This window comes from Tamandua tetradactyla, chromosome 5 (genome assembly GCF_023851605.1).
Source record: "Tamandua tetradactyla isolate mTamTet1 chromosome 5, mTamTet1.pri, whole genome shotgun sequence".
NCBI classification, from domain to species: Eukaryota; Metazoa; Chordata; class Mammalia; order Pilosa; family Myrmecophagidae; genus Tamandua; species Tamandua tetradactyla.
The window spans coordinates 21,479,469-21,504,371 of NC_135331.1; the positions used below are offsets into that span (position 1 = coordinate 21,479,469).

Genomic DNA, 24,903 nt, shown 5'->3' on the forward strand with positions numbered 1-24,903 from the left:
AACACTCTGACCATGAGCATAAGAGGAGTCCTGATTGCTTTTATTTTTCTCCTTATTCTCTCACCACTTGGTCTGGGTTAGTTGCCTACTAAATAAAACATAAACATTGCTTGCAGAATTTAACGAAGACCCAAGGTCATCAGTTGATAAAGAAAAAGCATTCAACAAAATTCAGTATCATTCATGATAAAAGTTAAAAAAATTTTTTTTTAATTTAGCCAACTAGGAATAGAAGGGACTTCCTTAATCTGATTAAGGATGTCTATAGAAAACCTCCAGCTAACATCATCCTTAGTGATCAAAGACTGAATGCTTTTGTCCTAAGATGGGGAATATGACTAGGACATCAACTCTCACCCTTCTATTCAGTATCATACTGGAAATCCTAACGAGTGTCTTAAGGCAGGAAAAATAAATGAAAGGAGTATAAATGGAAAAGGAAGAAATAGAACTGTCCTTATTCATAAATGAGATGATTTCTATGTAGAAAATCCCAAGGAACCTATAAAAAGTTCCTAGAACTAATAAATTAGTTAAGGAAGGTCATAGGCTACAAGCTCAGCAACCAAAACCAATCGTATTTCTTTTTTCTAAATTATTGTTTATTGATATATATATTATATATTCACATACCATGTAGTCACCCATAGTGTACAATCAGTGGTTCACAATATCATCATATAGCTGTGCATTTATCATCACAATCAACTTTTTCTTTTTTTTGTGAAAAATAACATATACATAAAAGCAATACATTTCAAAGCACATTGCAACAATCAGTTGAACAGATTTCAGAGTTTAGGGTGGGGTACAGTTCCACAATTTTAGTTCTTTACATCCAGCTGCTTTAAGATACTGGAGACTAAAAGAAATATCAACGTAATAATTCAGTAATCATACTCGTTTGTTAAACCCTGCCTGCTCTGTATAACTCTACCTTTGCTCTTTCTCACATTCCCTAGGAGTATTTGGGCTATGCCTACTCCAATATTTTCGTGCAAAAACCAATCATATTTCCATGAAATAGCAATGAGCAATAAATTAGAGAAACAATACATTTATAGTAACAAATTGAAATCCTTAGGTATAAATCTAATTAATTTAGATTAGTGTAGGATCTTCATACTGAAAATTGCAAAATGCTAAAGAAATGAAAGATATGAATTGGAAGACTTAATATAGTTAAGATGTCAGTTCTCTAAAAACTGAAACATAGATTTAATGCAGTTTGAGGATTTTTAGTAAACGTAGATATGCTGATTCTAAAATTTATATGGAAAGGCAAAGGAATTAGAACAGCTAAGACATTTGTGCAAAAGAAGAAGGTAGAACAATGCACCCAAATTTAAGACTTGCTATAAAGCCCTACAGTACTTAAGATAATATATACTGATGAAGAGATAAACACATAGATCAATGAAACAGTGTAGAGAATCCAGAAATAACCCCCCATAAATATCTTCAACTAATTTTTGTCAGAGGTGCAGAGGCAATTCAGTGGAATCAATTATGGTGTTGGAACAACTGGATATCCATGTGCAGAAGCATGCACTAGGACCTAAACCTCCCACTTTATGTAAGAATTAATCCAAAATGGATCATAGGGCTAAATGCAAAACCTGAAACTACAACTTCGGAAGAAAACATAGGGAAAAATCTTTATGATCCTACATTAAGTGAAGTTCTTAGAAATAACACAAAAACACAATCCATAAAAGAAAATATTGATAAATTAGATTTTGTCAAAATTAAAATATTTTGGTCTCTGAACACTACTCATAACAGAATAAAAAGACACACCACAAACTAAGACAAAGACTTTCAAATCACATATCCATTAAAGGGCTTAAATCCAGGATATTTAAAGAACTCAAAACTCAACCATAAGGAAACAAACAAGCCAGTAAAAATTGGGCAAAGACAGTATACAGATGGAGAAAAGCACATAAAGAGAAGCTCACCATCATTAGCCATTCAAGAAATGCACATTAAAACCAGAAGGAAATACCTCTACATACCTATTAGAATGACTAAAATAAAAGAATAAACTAACAATACCAAGTGCTGGGGAAGATGCAGAGCAGCTGTAGTTCTCATGCATGTTGGTCAGACTGCAAAATGATACAGCTACTCGGGAAAAAAGTTTATAAGTTTCTTGAAAACTAAACATGCTTACCATCTGACCCAACAGTCACACTCCTAGGTATTTACCCCAAAGAAGTACTTATGTTCACACAAAGACCTGTATGTGAGTGAGCATTATTCACTGGATCATCTTCAGGATGTTGTCCAGTAGCTAGATTAGGACCAAGTCAGTAAGCTTCGTAGAAGATGGAACCCCTCATTGGATCTGCAAAGACCACCTGCCCCAGCCCTGGCTGCAGGAAGTTTTATGCTCATGGTTACTTTGAAGGTAGGCCACCAAAACACCATGAAGCTCCCCCATCCCACCACAACTGATGGGGTCGGTTCTGAGCTAATTCAGCTCCCTGAAAGTTTCTTTGCGTGGCAGAAAATCATCAGTTATGTTGCGGATGGACTAAGCATAAGGATCAGATTAAGTATATGTTTTCTGCTTGATGATATCTGAATCTTTGTGCCAGAAGAAAACAAGGATATGATCCTTGCTACTAGCCAGGTCTTTAGGAATTTGTCACCTATCTGATTACATGGCAACTTCTGTTCCCCACTCAAATTCATAAATATAGAAAAATGCCAATTGTAAAACATAAAGAGAAAATAATGGTGATATTGCCTTTATAAATCTTATCAATTTTCATATAACCAAAACTTTGGCTTGGTTTCTATTTCAGATCATAAAAATGGACAGCACTTTATAATACCTCAAATGGCAGACAGGTAAGGCCATTGAGATACCAGTTTTATCTGTCACTGATATTACCTTGGTTGTATAGTATTTAAGGATATTATATTCTGTGTTTAACAAAGCCTGTGCATTTTTCTCTTTTTTGCCTATACAATTTGGAAATAAGACGACTGTAAGTATACCACGTATAAAATTTGTTTGAAAAAAATACAAGTTACAAATTTGCTAATAAGAAAATTGCAGTCAGTGGTTATTATCACTGTTTTAGCCAACTGTGACAGTATGTTGAGTCTGCAGATCCTGTTCACAGAATATTTCTATAGTATAAGAGATTATATTCTTTGTCTGTGTTAGGGGTCGGCAAACTTTTTCTGTAAAGGTCCAGGGACGTAGTAAATATTTTAGGCTTTGTGTTGGGCCATTAGGTCTCTATCGTAGCTATCCAACTCTACAATTGCAGTATGAAAGAATCCATGGGCAATATGTAAGTGCAGAAGCGTGCCTGTTCCTGTAAGATTTTCTTTTGTTTATGGACACTAAGATTAGAATTTCATACCATTTTCATGCGTTATGAAATTTTCTTCTTCTTTTATTGTTGTTAACCATGTAAAAATGTAAAACCATTCTTAGTTTATTGGCTAAACAAAAAGCAAGCTATAATTTGCTGACCCCTGGTATGATATAAGATCAGATGAGTTCATTGCTGCAGGAATGAACCTTAAGCCCGTATTTAGCCAGTTATACTGTCAAGAGTTTATGAAATAATTAACTGCTATTTCAGATTAATGTTGCCAATCTGGTTTTCCACATTATGTTCTTTTCCTGTTTTTTTTCTATCATGTTTTTTTTTCATACTCAGAAATTGTGACTTCTCACCTAAGAACCTAGAGATTATCCCAACAGTTGTTTTTGTCTTAAAAAGCCACTTGGTAGGTGACTTTTCCCCCCTTAACCATATTGTGTGATCATGACATTTCTAGAAGGAGTTAATTTCACCAAGTCGTTCTGTTCAGTTTCCTTACTGTCCTCCATTGTGCTCTGATAATGTCATGAACTATAATTGTTATCTTGATCTCTTCAGTATCTTCATCTTCTTTAGAGCTCAGGAAAATGGTTTTATTTATTTGCTTATTAGTTTTGTACATTTCCTTAGCAGCCTGGATTTGTCTGAATTGGCAAAAGCTGCTAAGAAGAAACTTCAATCTGTGAGTATCTCAGTTTCCTAGTGCACTCTAGTGTGGGGATTAATGTGTCCTACTAATGCCTATTCTCAGTCCAAGTTACCTATTGCATCAATGACTTTATTTCATACTTTTAGATGTTGTTAAATCAGAAACAGATTATTGAATAGGTAGGGGTAAAGACCGAAAATATTGTTAAGTTTAATATATCCTTTTAATTGGCTCTGCTTCCAAAAATGCCATTTTTTCTTCTCGTTTTAAAAGTGAAAGCTGTGCCTTTGACATTAGGAAGTTGTTCCTCCTAGCAAGAGTTCCCTAAGTATCAACCTAGATGAGTTATGTCGAGCACACTTCTTTAAGATTACTTCCTATAGCCACGTAGGATGCTAGAGAAGGAAAAAAGTTGATGCTGGAATGATGAGTACTGTTGATTCACTTGCTACCATTTGGGATCCAGCCACCGTTCAAATTCTCTTGTATATTCCATGCTATTCATCAGAATTTTTTAAATTTATGATTTTAAAAGCTGTTGGTACTGTCTTTGGTATGTGCTCAGAGTTTGTCCTGTTCTGCAAGTCACCTTTTAAGCTGTGAATTTCTTCCCAACCTGCCCACCTCTCAGCCTTAGTTAAGGCACCAAGAAATCTCCTTCTTTGGGCAGAATTTTCTCTTTGTTCAGTCACCTGAAGTGAAGCCTCACCAGGATACTTCTCTGCCACTGTAAACACCACATCACACCCCTGGTCCTTATTGTTCTCTGATCAGGTCACGATTCGTAACTTTTCACAGGATACCCTTTAAGGGCATCATCCAAGTCTCACCTTCCAAATTTTGCCTTACTGCACATGTGGGTTCCTGTTGTGTCTGTGTATGTGTGCACGTCTGTATGTGTTAAATATTTCTTCATTGCTTAAAATCCCTTGAGGCCATCAGCTGCCACCTTCAGGTCCTCTTTCAGGAATCCTCTTTTGCCTACAGAGTTCCCCTTTCCCAGCTTCCATCCCTTTTATGGTTCAAATAGCTGCGATCTGACCACCTTCACAGTGTAGGTAGTAGTTTTCCAAAAACCTCACTGAAATTACAGCCCCCCTAATTTATGACTTCCTCTTCATCTCCCTTTTCACAGAAGATCCATTCCTAGAACTCCATATCACACTGTTAAGTACTAAATAAAATGGACTTATCCTTACTAGTATTTAACTGTAATATGAAATAAATGTTTTCTGCAATTTAGTGTCTCTGTGTTCTCTATCTACAGTTTGTGTGTGTTTTATTGCCTTTGTTAAATTAAGGAGGTCATATAGTAAGATAAATACTATGATAAGCTTTGGAGTCAGCACTAAATAGTTTGTGATTTCTTTTTTATTATTTAGTAATATGTAAGCAAATTTTTATTATAAATAATTCAAGCATAGACCAAACCCCAAGTTCCCTTTTTCTATCCTATATTCACCAGGCTAAAGCTTCATGAAAGTCAAGGTTATGTCTGTAATGTCTCTGGCATGTGGTAAGCACTAAATAAATACCTGGAACATAGCTTCATACTGTTCTCAAGAACCTGGTCTCTGAGCACACTGGCCGGTTCTGCCAGGCTCTTTTGCCTCTCTGTGTCTCGGTGTCTTCTCCTGGAATAAAGAGATAATGATGCAGCAGGGGTTACACATCATAAGTGCTGAGTATGGAGGTGTGTTGCCATCATTACTACCTATTGATGCACACCTTGAGGGCCCTCCCATGGGGACTTGTCCCTGTTACTGCCAATTTGTGGTTTATCTTTCAAGATCACCTTTCTTACCTACCTTTTTCTCTCTCTTTCTCTCTCCCTTCTTTCCTTCCTTCCTTCCTTCCTCCCTCCCTCCCTACCTTCATTCCTTAGGAAAAGCTGAGAGAAATATAATAGAAACGAATATAGTCTTGAGTTAGTACATGTTAACATTTAGATCTCTGGTTCATCCCTTCTTAGTTTTGTGATTTTAGACAAGCAGTTAACTTCTGTGCCTCATGATCCTTGTCTATAAAATGGGATGAGTAGTTCCTGTCCTCACAGGGTATTGTGAGTATTAAACATGACATTAGCACAGGACCTAGGATGTAAGCACACTACCAGTGTTAGCTGCTGTTGTTAGTAGTAGTCACATTAGCTTGCAGCACCCTAGAGGAAAGAGACCAGACATCTCTGAATCAAGTGCAGGCTTCCAGTCCTTCATCTTCACCAGCAACAGGCTTGGAAGGTTTGTTTTTAATTATAAATGTAATACAACCACGTTATAGAAAAATGGGAAAATAGAGAAGGAAGAACCAGCTTCAATCACTGTACTCTTAATGGACTCAGACCCAATTTTTTTGTGTGTTTCTTCCAGTTCTTGTTTCATGTGCTTATTTTTTCCAGCTGCAACCTAATCATAATTATAGAATTTTATATCTTGCTTTTTTTCACCCAGCACTGTATTCATTTTAACATGTCCCTATGAGGTCTTTGTAGCCAGTATTCTAAATTGCAGCATAAAATACCTTCTGATCTGTTTGTGAGTGAGTACTTACTGAGTACCTCCTACGTGCCAAGTACTGTTTGTGAATGTAAAGTTTGTGAATGTAAGAAATATGACAAATTCAACGTCTGCCATCAAAGGCAGAGAAACAGTCAGTTACAACATGATGGCCAAATGTCAGGATGGAGTTTTATGAGGGAAAAGGTACAAGGAGTTTGGGGCAACCCTTGCTTGTGCTTAACCTGATCTGGATTGAGGAAAACCTTAATTGTCCTGCCCAATCCCCTTTCCCAGCAGTTAGGAACTTCAGTCTTTATGGTGATTGCTCTGTTAGTTGACATTGCATAGTGGGGTTTTTTGTTTTGTTTTTGAGACTTTATAGGCTTACAAAAAAATCATGCAGAAAATAGAGTTCTTATATTTCCCCACACACAGTTTTCCCTGTTAACACTACATTAGTGTGATACCTTTGTTACAATTGATGAAAATACTATTATAATTGTACTGTTAACCATAGTCCATAGCTTACATAAGGATTCCTTGTTTGTATTGTACAGTTCTGTCTTTTAGAAATTTTTATTGTATTAACATATATACAACCAAAAATGTCTACTTTTAACCACATTCAAATATATAACTTTTATATAATTATTTATTTAATTATTTTCGCAATGTTGTGCTACCATCACCACCCTCCATTACCAAAACTTTTTCATCACCCAAACAGAAATTCTGTACCAGTTAAGCCTTAACTCCCCATTCTCTACTCCCAGTTTGGCTCCACGTTAACCTGTATTCTAGTTTCTATGAATTTGTTTATTCTAGATATGTCATATAAGTGGAATCATACAAAATCTGTCTGCTTATTTAACTCAATATGATGTCTTCAAATTTCATCCATGTTGTTGTATGTATCAGAACTCTATTCCTTTTTATGGCTGAATGATATTCCATTGCTATGCACACATGCTAGTCTGCATGATGATTGTTTTGTTAGTTGACTCTGTGCAATGTTTTGAATAGTCCATCTGTGCTTTGTTAAGGAAGTCCAATCCTTTGGGGATTGAGAGACAGCTAGTAAGGAAGATAGCAGATAGGAATATTTGGGCTTCTTTATCTGACCAAATGTTTAGGATCTCTTGTATTTTGGGAACTGGCATTCACTCTCAAGAGCAGAAGAGGCTGAAAAGGGTAATATTACACAAAGAGTAGCAAAATGGAATCTGCTTTGGAGATTATGCCCTTTGGATACGGCTTATGTCCTTAACAGAAGCAGCCATATCTGTGTATCAAAGTAGTTAGGCTCCTGTGGGTGACAGATATTTCTGAAGAATCTGTACTATTTTGAAAATTTTATTTTCATTTAATTAACAGTGGGCATTTACTAAGCTCTGGCTTTGGGTGAGGAGGCATTGGAGATAAAGGGTAACTAAGTCATAGTTCTCATAGTTCTCATTCTCACGGTGTTAATCCTTATCCTTTGTATTCCTGGTGTTTTTTGCTTTCAGCTAAGTAATCATTTGTTTGAAGAACTTGCCATGGATGTGTACGATGAAGTTGACAGGCGAGAGACGGATGCAGGTGACTTAACATGTGGCTTTGTCTAATAAGCTTCTCTTAACCAGTGGGCAGCAACAGGCTGCCAACTTCAGTGTTTTACTTGCCCAGTTTCTACTTTCCCAATACCACGTGTGTTGACATTTACTTTTGTGTATGTTGGCTTCAGAGTGTGCCTCCCAAGTCTCCCTAGTAAAGCATGAGCCGTGGCTCTCAGAGGAGCAGCGGCACACCGTGGTGATGAGATTGTCTCTTTGGCTTTTCCCTCTGGGTAGTCTGGCTTGCCACTCAAAACCACAGCACCCTGGTAACCGAGACAACCGTGGTTCCCTTCCTTCCGGTCAATCCTGAGTACTCATCAACACGAAACCAGGCAAGTAGCTGAGTTTGAAAAGTAACCAGTAATATTATTTTGGAAATGACTGATGTCCTGTATTTTATTTTTCTAAGACAGGCATTTTAAGTTTTTTGATTGATAAAATGTTAATATCCTTCATATACACACACAAAGAAATGCCCACGCATATACATATATACGTAAATATACACACATACATAACTCACATGTTGATAAAAGCCATAAATGCAGGTAGATGATAGATGACTGGGAAAGAATATAAAATAATTCACAGAAGAAATGTAAATGGTTTGCAAATGTAAACAAATGTTTAACCTCACTAGTAATCAAAGAGAGCAACCTAAAAGCATAAATAAAATTTCTGTCAAGCAAATTTAAACTATATAATACAGGATACTCTAGCTGGTAAGGATGTGACAAAATGGATTTTCTTACACTACACTTAAAGAATTTAAATTGCTGCAAACTTCAGAAAAGCAATTTATTAATCCGTTTCAGAAGCCTCAAAACTAGGTGCATCCTTTTGCATGGGAGTTGTTCATTTGGGAATATGTTTTAACAAAATAATAAAAAAAAACAGATTTATGCACAGTTATTTTCATTGACACAGAACATATAATAATAAAATATTAACACAACCTAGACATCCAACAAAGGAAAAATGTTTAGTAAATTAGGAAAATGTTTTACTTGATACTGATTGTATATTAAGATGGGGTTCCAGCACCTAGGCTTTAACCTTGTTTATCTTGAAATTTCAAAATTTCCCTCTAAATTAATTTTTCATTACTGGGTCTAATTAAAAGTTGAATTGATATTAGAAAGAAATGCATTGACTAGGACCATTTTGTTTTTATTCACAAAAAATAAATATGCATTCGAGAACTTAAATGTTATAAACTTTTCTTATGTAAATGATTTTAAACTGTTATCAAGGAGAACTTTAATGTTTGATTCAGTTATGACTGTTTTTTATTAAACTTTAATCATGCTGGAAGGTCTTTGCAAAAGTCTTGTAATAGGCTCACCAGTTTTGTGTGAACAGAAATGTATATATATTCCACCTCTGGAATATTTCCAATATTTTTCTTGCCCATAGGGCAGACAGAAATTAGCTCGGTTTAATGCCCACGAGTTTGCCACACTGGTTATCGACATTCTCAGTGATGCCAAGAGGAGACAGCAGGGCAGTCCTCTCTCTTGTTCAAAAGGTAACTACTTTAAACCTATAAAAATTTGCTTCTTTGGCCTTCTAAATGTAGTACAGATGTTAAAATCATAAATTGATCAAAGCAGTCATCAACCCAACAGCTTATTGAGAGTAAGTTTTATGGGTAATATGTTGTGACTAAAGGTTTTCCTCTTTGAACTCTGATAAATTAAAGCATTTCAAAGGTATTACCTGTTCTTCAAATTCACCTTAAATATGATTTTTCCTCTTGGAGCCTTTATCTTTCCTATAAAATTACATCCTGAAATCAACCCAAAACTCTTGAGTTAAATTTTCTTAGAGGCATAAGAAACTATCACTTGAAATTGCTTCTCATCTGTTGTTGCTTACTCACAAAACCATATTTGAAGTAATTAAAATTTGTTACTATAGACTTTAAATGTCTAAAATGAGAATTATTATGATTTAAAATTATAAAAAGAGCAGCTAACCCCTCTTTTGGAGTTGTGCTTACCTGGTCTAGCTCAGGAGCTTAGTCGTCCTTTGTCCTTACCTAGAAACACACTCCTCAATCCCATTAACTACATCCTTACTTATTTTCTAATTATACAAATAATGCATTTTTTATTGTAAAGCATTTAAACAAAATAAAATATGTACCATAAAATTTATGTTTCAGTCGGCATCCCTTTCCCCAACAGCAGCAATCATTAACAACAATTTGGTGTATATCCTTCCAGAGCTCTACCTTGCCTGTTCAGGAATTTGATTTTATTAGATCAACCAGCGATAAACAAGTTCTAAATTTTGGTGAAGGTGCAATGATAAGGGAGCTCACATAAGTTTGAAGTCTCAAAATGTGTGTTCTTTTATTTGGAACTGCCATCCCCAAGAATTAATTGATGAAAAATAATCATGTGTTATATATAATAGTGAAAACATTAGACACAGCTAAATAACCAATAATAGAGGAACAAATAGTTAATCACGTATTTGAACCATACACTTTTTATTTTCCAGGAATATTTAATGACATGAGATTAAGTAATAAATTAAAAATTTAAAGGTTTAGTGTAATCCCAATTCTGTAAGGAACACATGTATATACATATATAGGTATAAGTGAATATGCTGCATGTAAGAATAAATATGTGCATATATATGCTTAGAAAAAAGAACGGAAGGAAATAAACCAACATGTAACAATGGCTATGAGCAATCATTTATCTTCCTTATTACTTTCTAGGTTTTCTAGATTGTACCTGTAGTGACTTCTTTAATCAGATGATATATATGTGTATTTTAAATATTAATTTTAGAAGTTAAAATGGAGCCTGATTGTATACTTTGGATGAATTGTATGTTGTATGAATATGTCTTAATAAAATTGCATTTAAAATATATGGGGGGTGGCTCAGCAGGCAGAGTTCATGCCTGCCATGCCGGAGACCCAGGTTCATTACCTGGTACCTGCCCATGCAAAAAAAAAAAAATATATATATATATATATGTGGGAGGGGCTGGGTGATGGTGGTTCATTGGCAGAATTCTCACTTGCCATGCTGGAGACCTGGATTCAATTCCTGGTGCCTGGCCATGTAAAAGAAATATATCTAGATGGATGGATGGATGGATGGATGGACGGACGGACGGACGGACGGACGGACGGACGGACGGACGGACATTACCTATTCCTTTTAAATAACCATAATCTGTTACCCATATATCATCCACCAAGATACCTGAGAAACATAGGTTGACTTGAGTTGCCTGAAAAGAAATGGAATGACTTAGATAATTTGTGAAATCTATTTTTTTTTTTTTAGTTTGTGAGATTTTTCATTCAAAAACATGCTGGAGCCTATAGATTCATCCCTGCCCCCCATGGAATACACCCTTCTAATGATATGCATGTATGTGTCCACTGGATTCATTCTCCTCCCCCACCCCATCTGGGATTCAGCTGACTAAATGCCAGTGTTCATATGCTGTGAGCATATAGGCTCTAGGTTCTACTTCGAGAGCCTGCCTTCTGTTTTGAGCAGCTCTTACCTTAATTATCTCCTTAACTTGCCATATTATTTGATGAGTAGACGAGAGGAATGCTTTGATATCCCTGTACAGTTTGTAGTAGACTGTCTGTTGATCATTTTTTTCCGTTATCCCTGTATTGATGTGATTTTGACATTGTTATCCTGCCCTTTTCTTATGGTCCATTAAATGGCTAACCCCGAAGATCCTCCCAGTAGTTTTTTGGAAATGTTTTTGAAGTCGGAAACAAAGGTGTCTGCTTTTTTTGGTAGATAATGTGGAGCTCATACTGAAAACAATCAATAACCAACACAGTATCGAGAGTCAAGACAACGACCAGCCGGACTATGACAGTGTGGCATCAGATGAAGACATAGACTTGGAAACCACTGCAACGAAGGCAAACAGGCAGAAGGTAAGAGTGCACATTTCACACAGAAAGGTAGATATGCTTCTTTTTAAAGTCTTTCTCCTGCAAAATTGCCCTATTTATAAATCACTTGAGGGGTAGCCCTCTGAAAGCCCCTACTGACTGGGGCCAATCATAGGTGAGATGAGGTAAATAGTTTTAAAATAGGGTTCCTCCATCCTGGAGTCAGTAGTTGAATCACAGAATTCTATACTTACGACTTTATAAAACTTGTGACTAGTGATGGATGGATGTGTTTGAGTCATTTAACAAATGTTTACCAAGTGACTTCTCTGGATTATACTCTGTGCTGAATGAGGCATAGTCACCTTCCATGAGGATGGCGCCATCCAGTAGGAGAGATAGCTATGATAAAATGCACAAAATGATATATGTCATAAGAAGTACAAAGAATAGCTGGGGAGCAAGAGGAAAGATTTCTAATGGAGGGGTATTAGGGAAGGCTTTGTAAACAGGATCACTCTTAAGATGGGCCTTAAAGTATGCATGGGAGTTCAGCATGTGGAGGAGGTAGGGAAGGGTAGTCTAGGGGAGGGAATGGGGAACCAGGGTGTCCATGGGGAAGACCTGGTCATGTATAGGAATGCATAAAAGCTGTAGCAGAGGGCTAGGGCTGCACACGGAGGAATGTGAGGCCAGACTGAAGAGCTTGGCTCTCTATGGGAAGTACAGAACTTGGGAAGCTTTTTCAGATAGGTTAGGAGGGCACTGGTCAAATCCATGCTTTTGGAGGACTGTTAGGTGAGTCAGAGAGTAGAGGTGAGTAGCCTTGTTAGGAAGAGGTCCAGACGAATAGATGCAAGCCACCTCGGGGCCTGGATGGGAGAGAGATTCTTGCTCCAAAGCATGAGCCTGGGGGAGAGGTAAGAGGGTCCTGGTCAACCTATCCACTGCTGACCGCCCCCAGCATCTCACCTAGGACCTTGCCCACAGAAGGGATTCAGCAAATATTTGAGAATTGAGAAGATGGTAGAACAGGAAGAAATTGGGCAATGAATTAGATATTTAAAGTACAGAAATGGACTTATCAAGATGTGTCCACAGTTTCCAGCTCATGTGATTATGAGAATGGTGATATCAGTGGCAGATGCAGGAAACCCAGGAGGACAGGAAATAGTCACTCATCCAATCTGCACCTCCCCTGCCTAGACTCCCCGGAAGCAGCCTGCCTGTCTCAGAGTGAAAGCCTAAGTCCTCTGAGAATCCTGCATTACTGGGCCTCTGTTGACTGACTCACCTCCTACCCTCCTGCCTTGTACTTCTGCGTCCTCAGGCTGAGCTCTTCCCTCTTCCTGTAGCGCTGTTCTTCCAGACAGTCATTTGACTTATGTTCTTACCTCCTTCCAGCTATTGCTTACATCTCACCCGGGCAGAGGCTTACACAACTAATTATTAAAATGCCCACCTTTACCGCTACCTCAGCTCTGAGCCCTATTTTACCCTGTTCTGTTTTCTCTTTCCACAGCATTTATCATCTTCTCTTACATATTTACAGATTTTCATTTTTTTAAATGTCTCATTCTACAGAATGGTAAACTCCACGGAAGCAGACACCTCCGCCAATTTTGTGTTCTGGTCTCTCCTAAGAGCCTAGAACACTGCCTAATGCTCAATAAAAGCCTGTTAGAATTAACACATATTAAAAATGATAGAGAGAAAGGCAAGCAAGACAAGACAAACCCACTTTAGAATCCTCATCAGGGTAGAGTTGTAGCCATACTACTTGTTTTTATTAGAAAATATGACTTAAAATTTTTTAAGTGTTATAGTAACCTTACTTCTATGTTTCAGTTCTGTTTTATTCTCAGAAGCCTTTAGTGGTTTAACTTTGCAGTCCAGCTGGCATTGTCAGAGTTTGAAATTCGTTAGCTATTAGTCTTTAATGTTATCGTCTCAGATTGTGAACATTTTCCCCAATTTATTTTTAGAGCCTAGATTCAGATTTATCAGATGGACCAGTCACTGTACAGGAATTTATGGAGGTCAAAAACGCGCTAGTGGCTTCTGAGGCCAAGATACAACAGCTAATGAAGGTGAATAACAACTTGAGTGACGAGCTGAGAATTATGCAGAAAAAGGTAACATGTTATAAAATGCCAGGATGATTGACTCTTTCATCCCATAGTATAAGGAAGACTACCCAGCACTATGTTTGTGGTCAGAGAGAAGAAAATAGTTGTAATAGACCTAAAGGGCCAAGCTGTCCTATCAGAAGTAGGATGTATTTGGATATTTCAAATTAAATTGCCTTCATTAGAAATATATCCAGAGTTAGTTTCCCAAGAAAGAAAAACATAACCTGTTATGTATTTGTGCTGGTTCTTATAACCCCTGCTTCAGGGTTTCCTGGGAACCTGGATGTGATTGTTTCTACTGCTACTTCTAACGAATAATCACACCACGAGGACAGAGTAGATGTAAGCCCTGAATAGGTAGAGGTGTTTATCAGCATTACAAATCCCATTCCACGTCATGCAAGGACTGCTTTCCCTGTTCCCTCTTACTCTAAATTGTTATCCACTCCCACTGTGCAGCCCTGTCCCATGTCCCTGCTTTATTTTTCACCAATACCTACCACATATTTGTGGTATCCTCAGAGCCTAGAGGAGGGCCTACAACATAGTTTTCAATAAACATAAGAAAACATTTCATTTATATTAGTGAGAACTGTACATTAGTAAAAGACAATCTCATTAATTCAGCATTTTCTCATTCTTTACCTTTTAAGAGACTCAGAAATACATGCCTATATTAACCCCTAAAAGAAGTATGGCTAATAGCAGCAAGGAATATACTCAAGAAAGAGATCTACATAATTCTTTATGAGAATGCTAAGAAAAGAAAGTTGAAAAATTCTAAATTATGGCCAGTACTTTGTGGGTAGTGCTCCCATTACTCAATCATCTTTAAAAATGAGATGTTGACCATTTTCCTTAAATAAGAACAAAACAAATTTTTAATCTTTATCTTCATGCTGTCATTTGAAGAGTAATACATTTCAGATCATTTTCAAGATCTGAGGACATGGTGCATTTAATTTATAACTGTATCTTTTTCAATCCTGAAGAAATGCCAGAGAACTAAAAAAGGACGCGGGTTCTTCTGCTTGTTAGGGAAGTAGACGTCATCAGCTTTTGTCGGGGTTTGGTCTAGGATCATTTTGGTGTTGCGTCCTAGATCTTTTTTTTTTTGATAATTTTAAAGATAAATATCTAAAATACCTATATTAGAAGGGAAAAAGAACACCTGAAATCAATCAGACTCTAAACAAGCACCTTTTATCAGTCAGTTAATAAGAATTGGCATTGCAGTCACTCAACAACTAAGCTGAGAATACTTCTTCACCACCCAGGGCCAGGGCTGTGGTCTGACACAGACCAAGGCCCTCCACCCCACCGGTCACCCATTGTAGCAGCAGTTTACATTTAATGGAAATAAAAAATATACTTTGTAACATTCAGGACTTGTATTCCCTTTGTCTTTTTGTAAATATCTTTTGTTTAACAAGTTAATTGTTTCTTCCATTAATTGGACTCATAACTTTGTTGAAATGACTTTTTCTGAAACATGTTGTCTTTGACATTATAAATCTGCTAAACATCATCTTTTAATTCCCTAATACTTTTAGTATTTGTAGAAATTATCAGAAATAACCTCATATCTCTGAAGGCAAATGCCCTAACATTCTTTAAGAAATACAGAGTGAGATTATTTGCCATTGCTTATTGATTATCTCTTCAATTCTTAGACATACTTTTGATTTCTGAACTATTGAATTGGCTATAACTTTTTATTTCCTGTTATACTTCTTCCAAACCACAATGAGGTTTGGTTATTATTAAGATAAGCATCTTTAAAATTTATCCAAGAACATCTCTCTAAATACAGAAAACCAAATTTTTACCATTGAGACCTGGTACCTTGCACTTATCTAAATACATTCAGACAAAATCCAGGCTGGATGACAAGTGTTAGGATTAAGTTTCAGATTTCAAGTCCTCTTCTTAAAACCTGTAACAGAAGTTTTTTTCATAGACAGATGAACACGTGCCCAGCATACCAGCCATTTATTTAGGGGTGTGTATCAGTTATGCTTCTCACTCTAGACCTAGACCATTTCACTTTAGGGCAAGAGTTCCTTGATAAATAGCTTTGACAGGCACTTTGTATCTTTCTGTAGCTTGGAATGTAGGAATTTTCTGTGATAGCTTCTCACTTTGCAGCTGTTCTTTTCTTTAGAAAGGGAGTTGCAGGTATAAGTTAAACCCTGCAATCCTTTGTTGCATTAAATTGATCTGATTCTCATTCCTTGGATCACTCTTTCAGAAAAAGTGAGAAGGAATGGGTATTTCTGTGGAAAAGGCATTAATTCACACCTTCTTAAAGGTTTTGTGCTATTAATAAAAAGTATGTAGAATCTGTTTATTTCAAAGTTAGGTAATTGACAAAGTAGTGTGGTTTGTAGTTGACAAAGTAGCGTGATTTGTATCTGATCTTTCACATTTAACAGTTGCTTGGAAAAGATGCTAATTAATGAAGAGGAGCAGCCACTATTGGTGTGTTTTTCACAGATCGGTGCATTCTAAATAAAATTAAAAGTAACTCCTAACACTGAATGGGTTTGCCGTTGAAAAAAAGTAATGATCTTCTGGCGCAAATACGGTTGCTTGTGGACTTAAACCTTGGCACTGCTGAGGAATTTGGTCAGATATTACAGTCACTGTCAAAGAGTAGACAGCTGAACTCACACCACACCCAACCTATAAAATGACATGGAAGATGAAGGAGCACCCGGAGGGAAAGGACACTGGGCAGAACGGACACAAATCAATTGTGTTTAAAATGTCAGATGCTAAAGAATAACATGAGTCCTTGATGATCCTTTAATTCTAATTCATCAAACACCATGAAGCAGCCTGCATGTGAGGAATGGAAAGAGCATTCAGGGTCTCCAAGTGGCAGCCTCTCACTAAAACAGGGTGGTGCCAGGCAGATTAGAGCATTTTAAAGCTGACACTACCAAGGTCGTGTTTTTGTATGACAAAGCCAAAGGAGAGAAAGGCCAAATATGCCAGCCCTGGCTGAACGATGATCAATCACCAGAAGGAAGCAAGCATGCTCCACGGGACGTTAAGATGAAGATGCTAACATAGCTCTATAAATTTACAGTTTTACCGTGATGTGTTAATATAGCAAACTTACCATGATTTAGTTACCTAGATTTTTTTAAAAGTGCAGAATTTGTTTGGAATATCAAGAGTATTATGTAATAAAAATTGGTCAATCATAATTTTTCTTGTTGGCTTTTTTGGAAATCAGTAGCTGATCTAATTTTTCATAAGCTAAACTTCACTGCCTCTCTTGCTTTGCAAAGCAACTCTAGTTGTCTTTGTGCTGCTTCCATGGTGTCTGCTTGATTTTTGGCGTTTGCGAATTGCTTAGGGCTCATTCGAAAAGGAAGTTACTTAAGTGATGTTTTAATGATCTGAAGTTCTTGCTCAAAACAGCCTTAGAATAATCCAGAGTCCAGCTCACCTGCAAACATTTCCCAGTCCCACCATGACAGCTTATCGAGTGGTTAAGTATTTGTCTCTAGTCTTTAAAAAGTCCAAAACTGCAACTTTTCCACATTCAGAAATTAACCTTTTTCATTTAATTAAGGTGACTTGTTTGTGTTGAACTTGTGTTAGAAAAGAGTTCTTGACTTTATAGTTGCCTGTTACTTTCAACCCAGCTAGCTGTTACTGTTCTTATTGTTAAAGCTGATAGTTGTATTTGTTTACTTCATGTTTGCTTTTTCTGCTTGCTGGAGAAAAACACAGTCCCACTGCCAAACATTTCTTTCAGCTTCAAACACTCCAGAGTGAAAATTCGAACCTCAGGAAACAGGCCACAACCAATATATATCAGGTGCAAACTGGTTCTGAGTACACAGACACTTCCAACCACTCTTCCTTAAAGCGACGTCCGTCTGCCCGGGGCAGTAGGCCTATGTCCATGTACGAGACGGGATCAGGTCAGAAACCTTATCTCCCAATGGGAGAAGCGAGCCACCCTGAAGAGAGCAGGACAAGACTCCAACCTTTCCCTGCACACGTAAGTAACACCACTGGCGCTTCCGCTGTTCACTCTCTCTCCATCCTGACTCCTGCATTCCCTGTTCTGAACCTGCAGATCCCCACTTCTCTGCTTTGCCAAAACAGATTTGTCATCGTGTTTGCTGTGTTAACATGTCGACAGATGCTTGCAGTGTTCCTACAAGCAGACAGGGCCAACAGAGTTGGGGACTGGGGCTCTGGCTCAGCCCCACTTTGCTCTTGCCTCCATATCCGTTATTTATTTCCCAACCAGCCAACATTGGAGCATATTTTTTACAAAGCTTCTTTCCCTATTCTCGAAAACAAAAACAAACCGAGGAGTTTACTAGCAGAAGTGTCATCATCACCTTTGAGATAGACAGGTATGTGCCCCTTTTGAATGGAGCCATCAGAATCTGAGAAGTTGAGCAGGCAGGCGGGTGTCCAAAGCCTGGGTATTACTAGGCAAGTGGGGATGCCTCCCACGTGGTCAGTGTCCCTGCTTGGCCAGTTTCTGCATCTTCCTCCTCCTCTTTGTGGAGAAAGTGTTACTTTGTCATTTCATAAAAATAAAGTGTAAAAATTCTGCATCGATTTTACAAGTATTATATTCCAAAGATTGTATTCTGTAAGAGTGTACGAACAGACTTATTTTATGATGGAATAAGAATTGTATTGTATTTAAAATATTATTTTGGTAATATTTCAAAATATTTCTTTTGGGCTAATTTATTATAAGAATCTATGTTTTGTCAGAATGTTACATTTGAAACTGTTTTATGTGAGTAATATTTATCTTTTTTAAGTCTAAGTTATTTTTTTGGTTGAATTTTTTGAGGAGTTTCAAAAAGAATTCTCTACATAAATGTGAATTAAAGAGTATGATCTAATACATTAAGCCCTATTTTAATTTTGTCAAACATCATTATAGTAAAATTACAGTGATGTTATATTGTAATAGAGAGTCCATATTTTGACTTCTTTTTAGGTTGTTTGGCTTAGCATTCTAAGGCAGTTGATTGATTTGGTATGATGGGAATGCTGCTGAACTAAATTACGAATCTTATTTTTGTGTAAATGAGAACAAAATTTAGGAAAAAGAACTTTTGTTAGTTTTTAAACTGTGCTTTTTTATTTTTAAAAATTTAGGGTGTAAGGATGTCAGATTATTGTAAAAGTCCTTTATCTATAATAAAGAGTAGATAGATCACATACATAATTAAGTCAGTCCTAATTGAAAAACAAATTTTCATTTTAGATTATACATTTTAAAAATTATTGACAAATTTGACAATTATGCTGAGTTTTATCTTTTATAAAATAGGCTTATTAAATTTAGAGTAATTTACAGGAGGCATTTCATTATGAGATTAGATGTCTTTGGGAGTCCATCACTGGGTTGTCATGACAGCCAGCACAACTTTCATAGAGATTTCAGCACTGATCCCAAGTAGAGGTGATAAACTGATCACAGGTTTATCATTCTTTTACTGGAGTACCTGTGCTGAAGCGAGGTTATGTTGTAGGATTTTTTGTTTGTTTTTTGTTTGCCCGAGTGTGTTTCTCTTTCCCCTTCTAGATCGGGAGGAGTGCGCTTGTGACCTCCTCTTCATCTCTGCCCTCCTTCCCCTCCACACTTTCCTGGTCGAGGGACGAAAGCGCCCGAAGGGTTAAGTACATTCTGAATTGGTCTGCTCTGTGGAGGAGGCGGCAGTGCTCCTGGGCGCTTTGTGCTTTGGTCTGTCCCTCCCCTAACCACCCTTGGGTCCTGCATGAGGCAGCACTCCCCTCCTGGTTTCTCAACGCCGCTGGTGCTCACGCAAGCACAACTGTAGGGAGATGGCCTCCTTTTGTCTAACTCCACCTCGCGCCTTACTGTTTAACAAGGTTCAAAATTATCCATCATCATTTATTCTGAGCATACTGTCTTTAAACAATCATAAAATTAGCTGGCTGCTGGTTAAATATTACAATAGAGTCAATACGTCAAATTTTGTTCAGAGCTACAGTTAGCAGATTAAAACTAGTATCTTTGGACTAGCCTAAGCTCTAAAATATCATGCTTTTTTTTTTCCCCACCTCTCACCCATTTTATGTCAGCAGCATACTTGACAAACCAAGCTTTTACAGTCCCTGTTTCTCATGTCACATCAGAGTTGTAGCATAGAACAGCATGGAGACATGGGCAGCTGTTAGCATGAAGCCATTCACATGTATGAGTCCTCAAATCCGGTCTGTTAGTATATAATTTATGTTTTCAGTAGCAGTATGTGAGTTAGGTAAGCTCCTTTTAAGAGTAAGCTCCTTTTGATTTACTTTATTAAGCCCCTGCTCCATGGTCAGCCTTTTAGTGAGTCAATTATAGAGTCCCAAGGACCTGCATGACTTGGTTCCTGTCGCCGAAGGCATCGTCATGCACCAAGGGTACATGACTGCGAGCTGGTGAAGCCATGGAGTGACCACGGTATAGGCCCTGCGTCAGTGTTTTACGAAGGGGCAGTGCCATTAAGGTGAGAGTGATTCGCTGTGGGTGAGGCCACCTTTACAGACAAGGTGGGACTTAAACTGGGCTTTTGTCCATTCCCTCCAGGAATGATGGGAAAACGTTCTTTTCCACTATTAGTAACATATAGCTCATCAAGGCCTTTTGTGGTTCTTTTCACTATAGTAGTCTGTTAAAAAGAATCTTGATATATGGTTTTTAAAATCTCCTGAGAAGTTCTGAAATTTGACCATAATGTTTTCATTATACTAGTTCAGTTAAACTAAGGTACAGACAAATAGTAATGAAGTGCCTCATTTGAAACTTGTTACTAAGTCTTTCTAAGTCTTTTGTCCACTGTGAATTTTTCTTAAATTTTTTGATAGTTTTGAAAATTGTTTCAGGGACTGCTTGCTGAGACAAAGTGTTTACAAATTAACAGTTAAGCCATTTCAACAGTTAATCCAGAATATTCCTGACAACTTCAACATGGTTTTAGATTTTTATGGCATGTCTGTATTCAGAGAAAACTGAAAAACTATTAAACTGAACCAGCACCAGCTATAAGGTAACATTTCTATTAACAGCTTTCAGAGAGCAGCACTTTTAACCTATAGATCTTGGCTTTGCATGTTTATAATAATTTTCATAAAATTAAATGCTGGCTAATTTGAAATTCTATATGTATGCTTTTGTTGATGACAATGAAGGACTTAATGCGTAAGTAATTGGATTCCTGGGTGGCTGTTGCTACCCATTGTTTTCTACATTTGAGAAACATTTCATGAGTGCTTGTATTAAATATATGAGTTGTTTCTCTTCTAAATGTTTACATGAAACTTGGTACTTTGGATCATTGTGGGGTAATACATTTTAATTGTCATTACCAAATTTATGCCAAGAAGGGCAAAAAAGATACAATATGAAAACATGGCATTTTCTGAATTTGATTTTGTTTTCCAGATTCTCCCACTGGAGTAACTCTGGAAGAATTTTCCAGTATAATCATTTAAATGCTAGGTGTTTTACAGTCCATTTGTATATGTGTATACATACACCTGTACACATACACTGATCCATATTATGTATGGGTATATATAAAATCTAAAGGAAACAAAATTTAAATTTAAATTTCCTGTGAAAGGTAAGAAGGGTATCAGTCACTATTTTTAGAGATCATCTCTGGAAGACCCTGGTTTCACTGTTCCCTGCACTAGATACAGTGCTTGCCCCTTCGTCTTACATCTTGATTTCTAGTAGCCAATTAATTACTCACTGATGATTCATAAAACCAGATCAAATAAAGCAGCACCTAAAACATAACTGCTTCCTGGTAGGAGATGTAAACAAAAGAATCTTAAAAGTTGTAGTAAATCTTGCAGAATTTCATTCTGCAGACACCTATGTGATTCCAAGCTGACACTTTTAATCATTCTGTCAGTTAAATTTGAGTGATTTAAGTGCAAATTCATACTGAATTTCAGGACGCTAAGGTAAGTGTCACATATTAGAGTGGCTGGGACTAAACAGAACACTTTGGGGAAGTTTGAAAGAGCTCCACAGACTAAGGAAGAGAGCATTTGCCTGGGTGAGGAGACAAGGAAGGCTGGAGTGATAGTAAGCAAAATGTGGGGTGCAAAGCAGTCTTCCCCATTTTGGTGGTAGCTGCCATACTTACCCACATAGGTTTTGTCAGAGGACAAGTAGCGTCATCAGTAATGAACCAATATTAGACTTTATGCAGACTTTCTTAAACTAACCTAGATAAGCCATTCTTTTAGATGATGCAAAGGGTCTTCATCAGGTTACAGCTATATCCTTAGCCACAGTTTATCACAGCATCATTAAAATACCATAGTCACATGTTTGATTAAATTTGTAGTAGAGCTGAAATTAGCTCATATTTTTATTTTGCAATTTTATATTTTGAGTGAGCTTCCACTGATTTATGTTCTAGATGAAGAAATTCTCAACAACTATGGATAAAAACCGAGGTAAATTAATTTTTACTAAGCACTCCAGAACTAACATAGTGCCTTCAAAGGAATGTGGTCCCTTTGAAATTTTGACATCTGAAAGGTTCCCTACTTAGCAGTGCTGCCATTTACTCAGAACATTTTTAGGATTCCTCTTATGAAATTGCCTTTTGAATGTAAATCTCATTTTCAATCTTCACAGTTGCACCAAATCTTGTATCTATTTTATGTTGTTTTGTTTTAAACAGACAAAAGTGGTTTAAAGCCAGGTGTTACGCTGGCTTGATCTATTTTGGTTCAGAAACAACGTGTGACTCCTAAATAATAATGCTGGTTTTTTTGTGTGTGGCTCATAAAAAACATCTCTGAGGGCAGTTCTTAGAGGGCTGTAAGTGTTTTGAGCTGGGGTGATCTTTGGAGCCTCGAGCCTGGAATATTGGAGAAAGCAAAAGGCAGGTGATGTGAGTTCTTGGTCCTTTTTTTCTATTGAGGGCCAAGAGTAGGAAAGCCTGGGTGAGTTACCGGCTTTTTTGGTCCTTCATCTTCCCTCTGGTGTTAGACTAGATGACCGGCAGTGGCCGCCAGCACCGGGACCTATGGTTGTATGAGTTCTGGCACATTTGTTTTTTAAATGGTCTTTCCTTACGTTATAGTTAAACTCTGTGTTTCTTATAAGATAAATGTGGGTATGTTCCTTTGCACATGTGTGTTAATTTATCACAAGGATCTTTTTATAGAGTAGCCACTTAGATAAGAAGAAAGTGGTACAAAGATGGAAAGAAACTATTTCCAAATCATCTATTCACCTTTTATTAAATTTTCGATAAAGGGTTACCTCCAGTCCCAAATGAGATCTGCGTCATGGAGGCCACGTAGAATAACAGGCACTGATTCTCAGAGAAGGCTCCTGAGACAAGACAAGGCTCCTTGTATTCTAATCTGATGAAAATTAACCTCTTTCCTTATTTTAGGCATCCAGATTGGAGAAGCAGAACAGCACACCTGAAAGTGACTATGACAACACTCCCAATGACACGGAACCAGATGACACAGGGTACATGTGCAGGGAGAGCATGCTGGGACTTGGCTGTAAAAGACCAGGGACCCAGCAGGCATTGCTCAGAAGGAACAGTTCATCACCCACATCTCTTATTTCTGCTATTTTGTCTTAGAATAGTCAGACATCAATCCACGGTTTACATGTCTTCTCATCTCACATTATTGCCTGGGGTCCTTTCCCCTTCCCACTAGCATTTTATAAATGTCTCTGGGTACCTGTAATATGCTTAAATTCACTGTCACTTCATTTTTTTAAGTTAATATTAGGTTACAGTCTTCATTTGTACCCCTAAGGAATTGGCTCCTTTGGAGATACTTAATAAAGATACACTGTCCCCATTTCAGTTATTTCTTCCCTTTTCCCCTTCTTTACCCTGTCTACAAGAGTCATTTTAATAATTGGCAGCCCAGTGGCACAATGGAGCGGCCCCCAGGTGAGTTGTAGCTGCCTGTTTATGAAACAGAAGCTTATGATGAGTCTCCTGTTAGAAAGGATAGAGGAAACCGCAAAAACAGCCTCTTCATGCACTCAGCAAATGCATATTTAGAGGCTAGTAAAGCAGAGGAGCATCTAATAATATTTCCCGCTTGAATGTCCATAGGTCGAGCAGAAAAGGAAGGCAGAGGAGCATGGTGTGGCAAGGTGATGGTTCCATACCAGATACAGCAGAACCCCATGCGGCCCCAAGCCCCAACCTCCCCAGCACCGAAGATGTCATCCGGAAGACTGAACAGATAACCAAAAACATACAGGAGCTCTTAAGAGCAGCCCAAGAAAATAAACATGACAGGTAAGGAGGATTGAAAATCTTACTTTGGAAGACTGTTATCTACAAGCTGTGAAAGAGATGCTTCTTCAGTTACTAACAGGTATTTTTTTACTACACTGACTTTTTTTTTTATTATTAATTTAAAAAATTAACAAAACATTTAGAAATCATTCCATTCTACATGTACAATCAGTAATTCTTAATATCATCACATAGTTGCATATTCATCATTTCTTAGTACATTTGCATCGATTTAGAAAAAGAAAAAGACAACAGAATAAGAATTAAAACGATAATAGAGAGAAAAAAAAACCTATACCTCACATGCAGCTTCATTCAATGTTTTAACATAATTGCATTACAATTAGGTAGTATTGTGCTGTCCATTATACTGACTTTTAAAGTAATTGAAACTTCAGGTTTACACAACAGCTTAAAAAATTTGTAAATGTTATGGACTTTTTAACACGGGATTTTTGGTTTTCCATCTTATTA

The 24,903-nt window shown here is 37.2% G+C and overlaps 1 protein-coding gene across 12 annotated transcripts in view; it reads left to right on the forward strand.

Moving 5' to 3' along the window:
- The window catches only part of GIT2 (GIT ArfGAP 2), a 51,229-nt gene that overhangs the window by 18,637 nt on the left and 7,689 nt on the right, over nt 1–24,903 (forward strand). For 3 of the 12 annotated variants that reach the window (XR_013175631.1, XR_013175632.1, XM_077160055.1), the window contains exons 8-18: nt 2,814–2,859; nt 3,981–4,032; nt 8,006–8,078; nt 8,330–8,427; nt 9,512–9,623; nt 11,887–12,029; nt 13,973–14,122; nt 17,892–18,140; nt 19,701–19,790; nt 23,551–23,633; nt 24,241–24,429. Coding sequence is in view for 10 of the 12 variants with exons in the window: in XM_077160055.1 (XP_077016170.1) it covers nt 2,814–2,859; nt 3,981–4,032; nt 8,006–8,078; nt 8,330–8,427; nt 9,512–9,623; nt 11,887–12,029; nt 13,973–14,122; nt 17,892–18,140; nt 19,701–19,790; nt 23,551–23,633; nt 24,241–24,429 (1,285 nt within the window). In the remaining 2 variants the exon portion in view is untranslated. The other 9 variants (XM_077160058.1, XM_077160057.1, XM_077160061.1 and 6 more) reach the window with 9 other exon arrangements.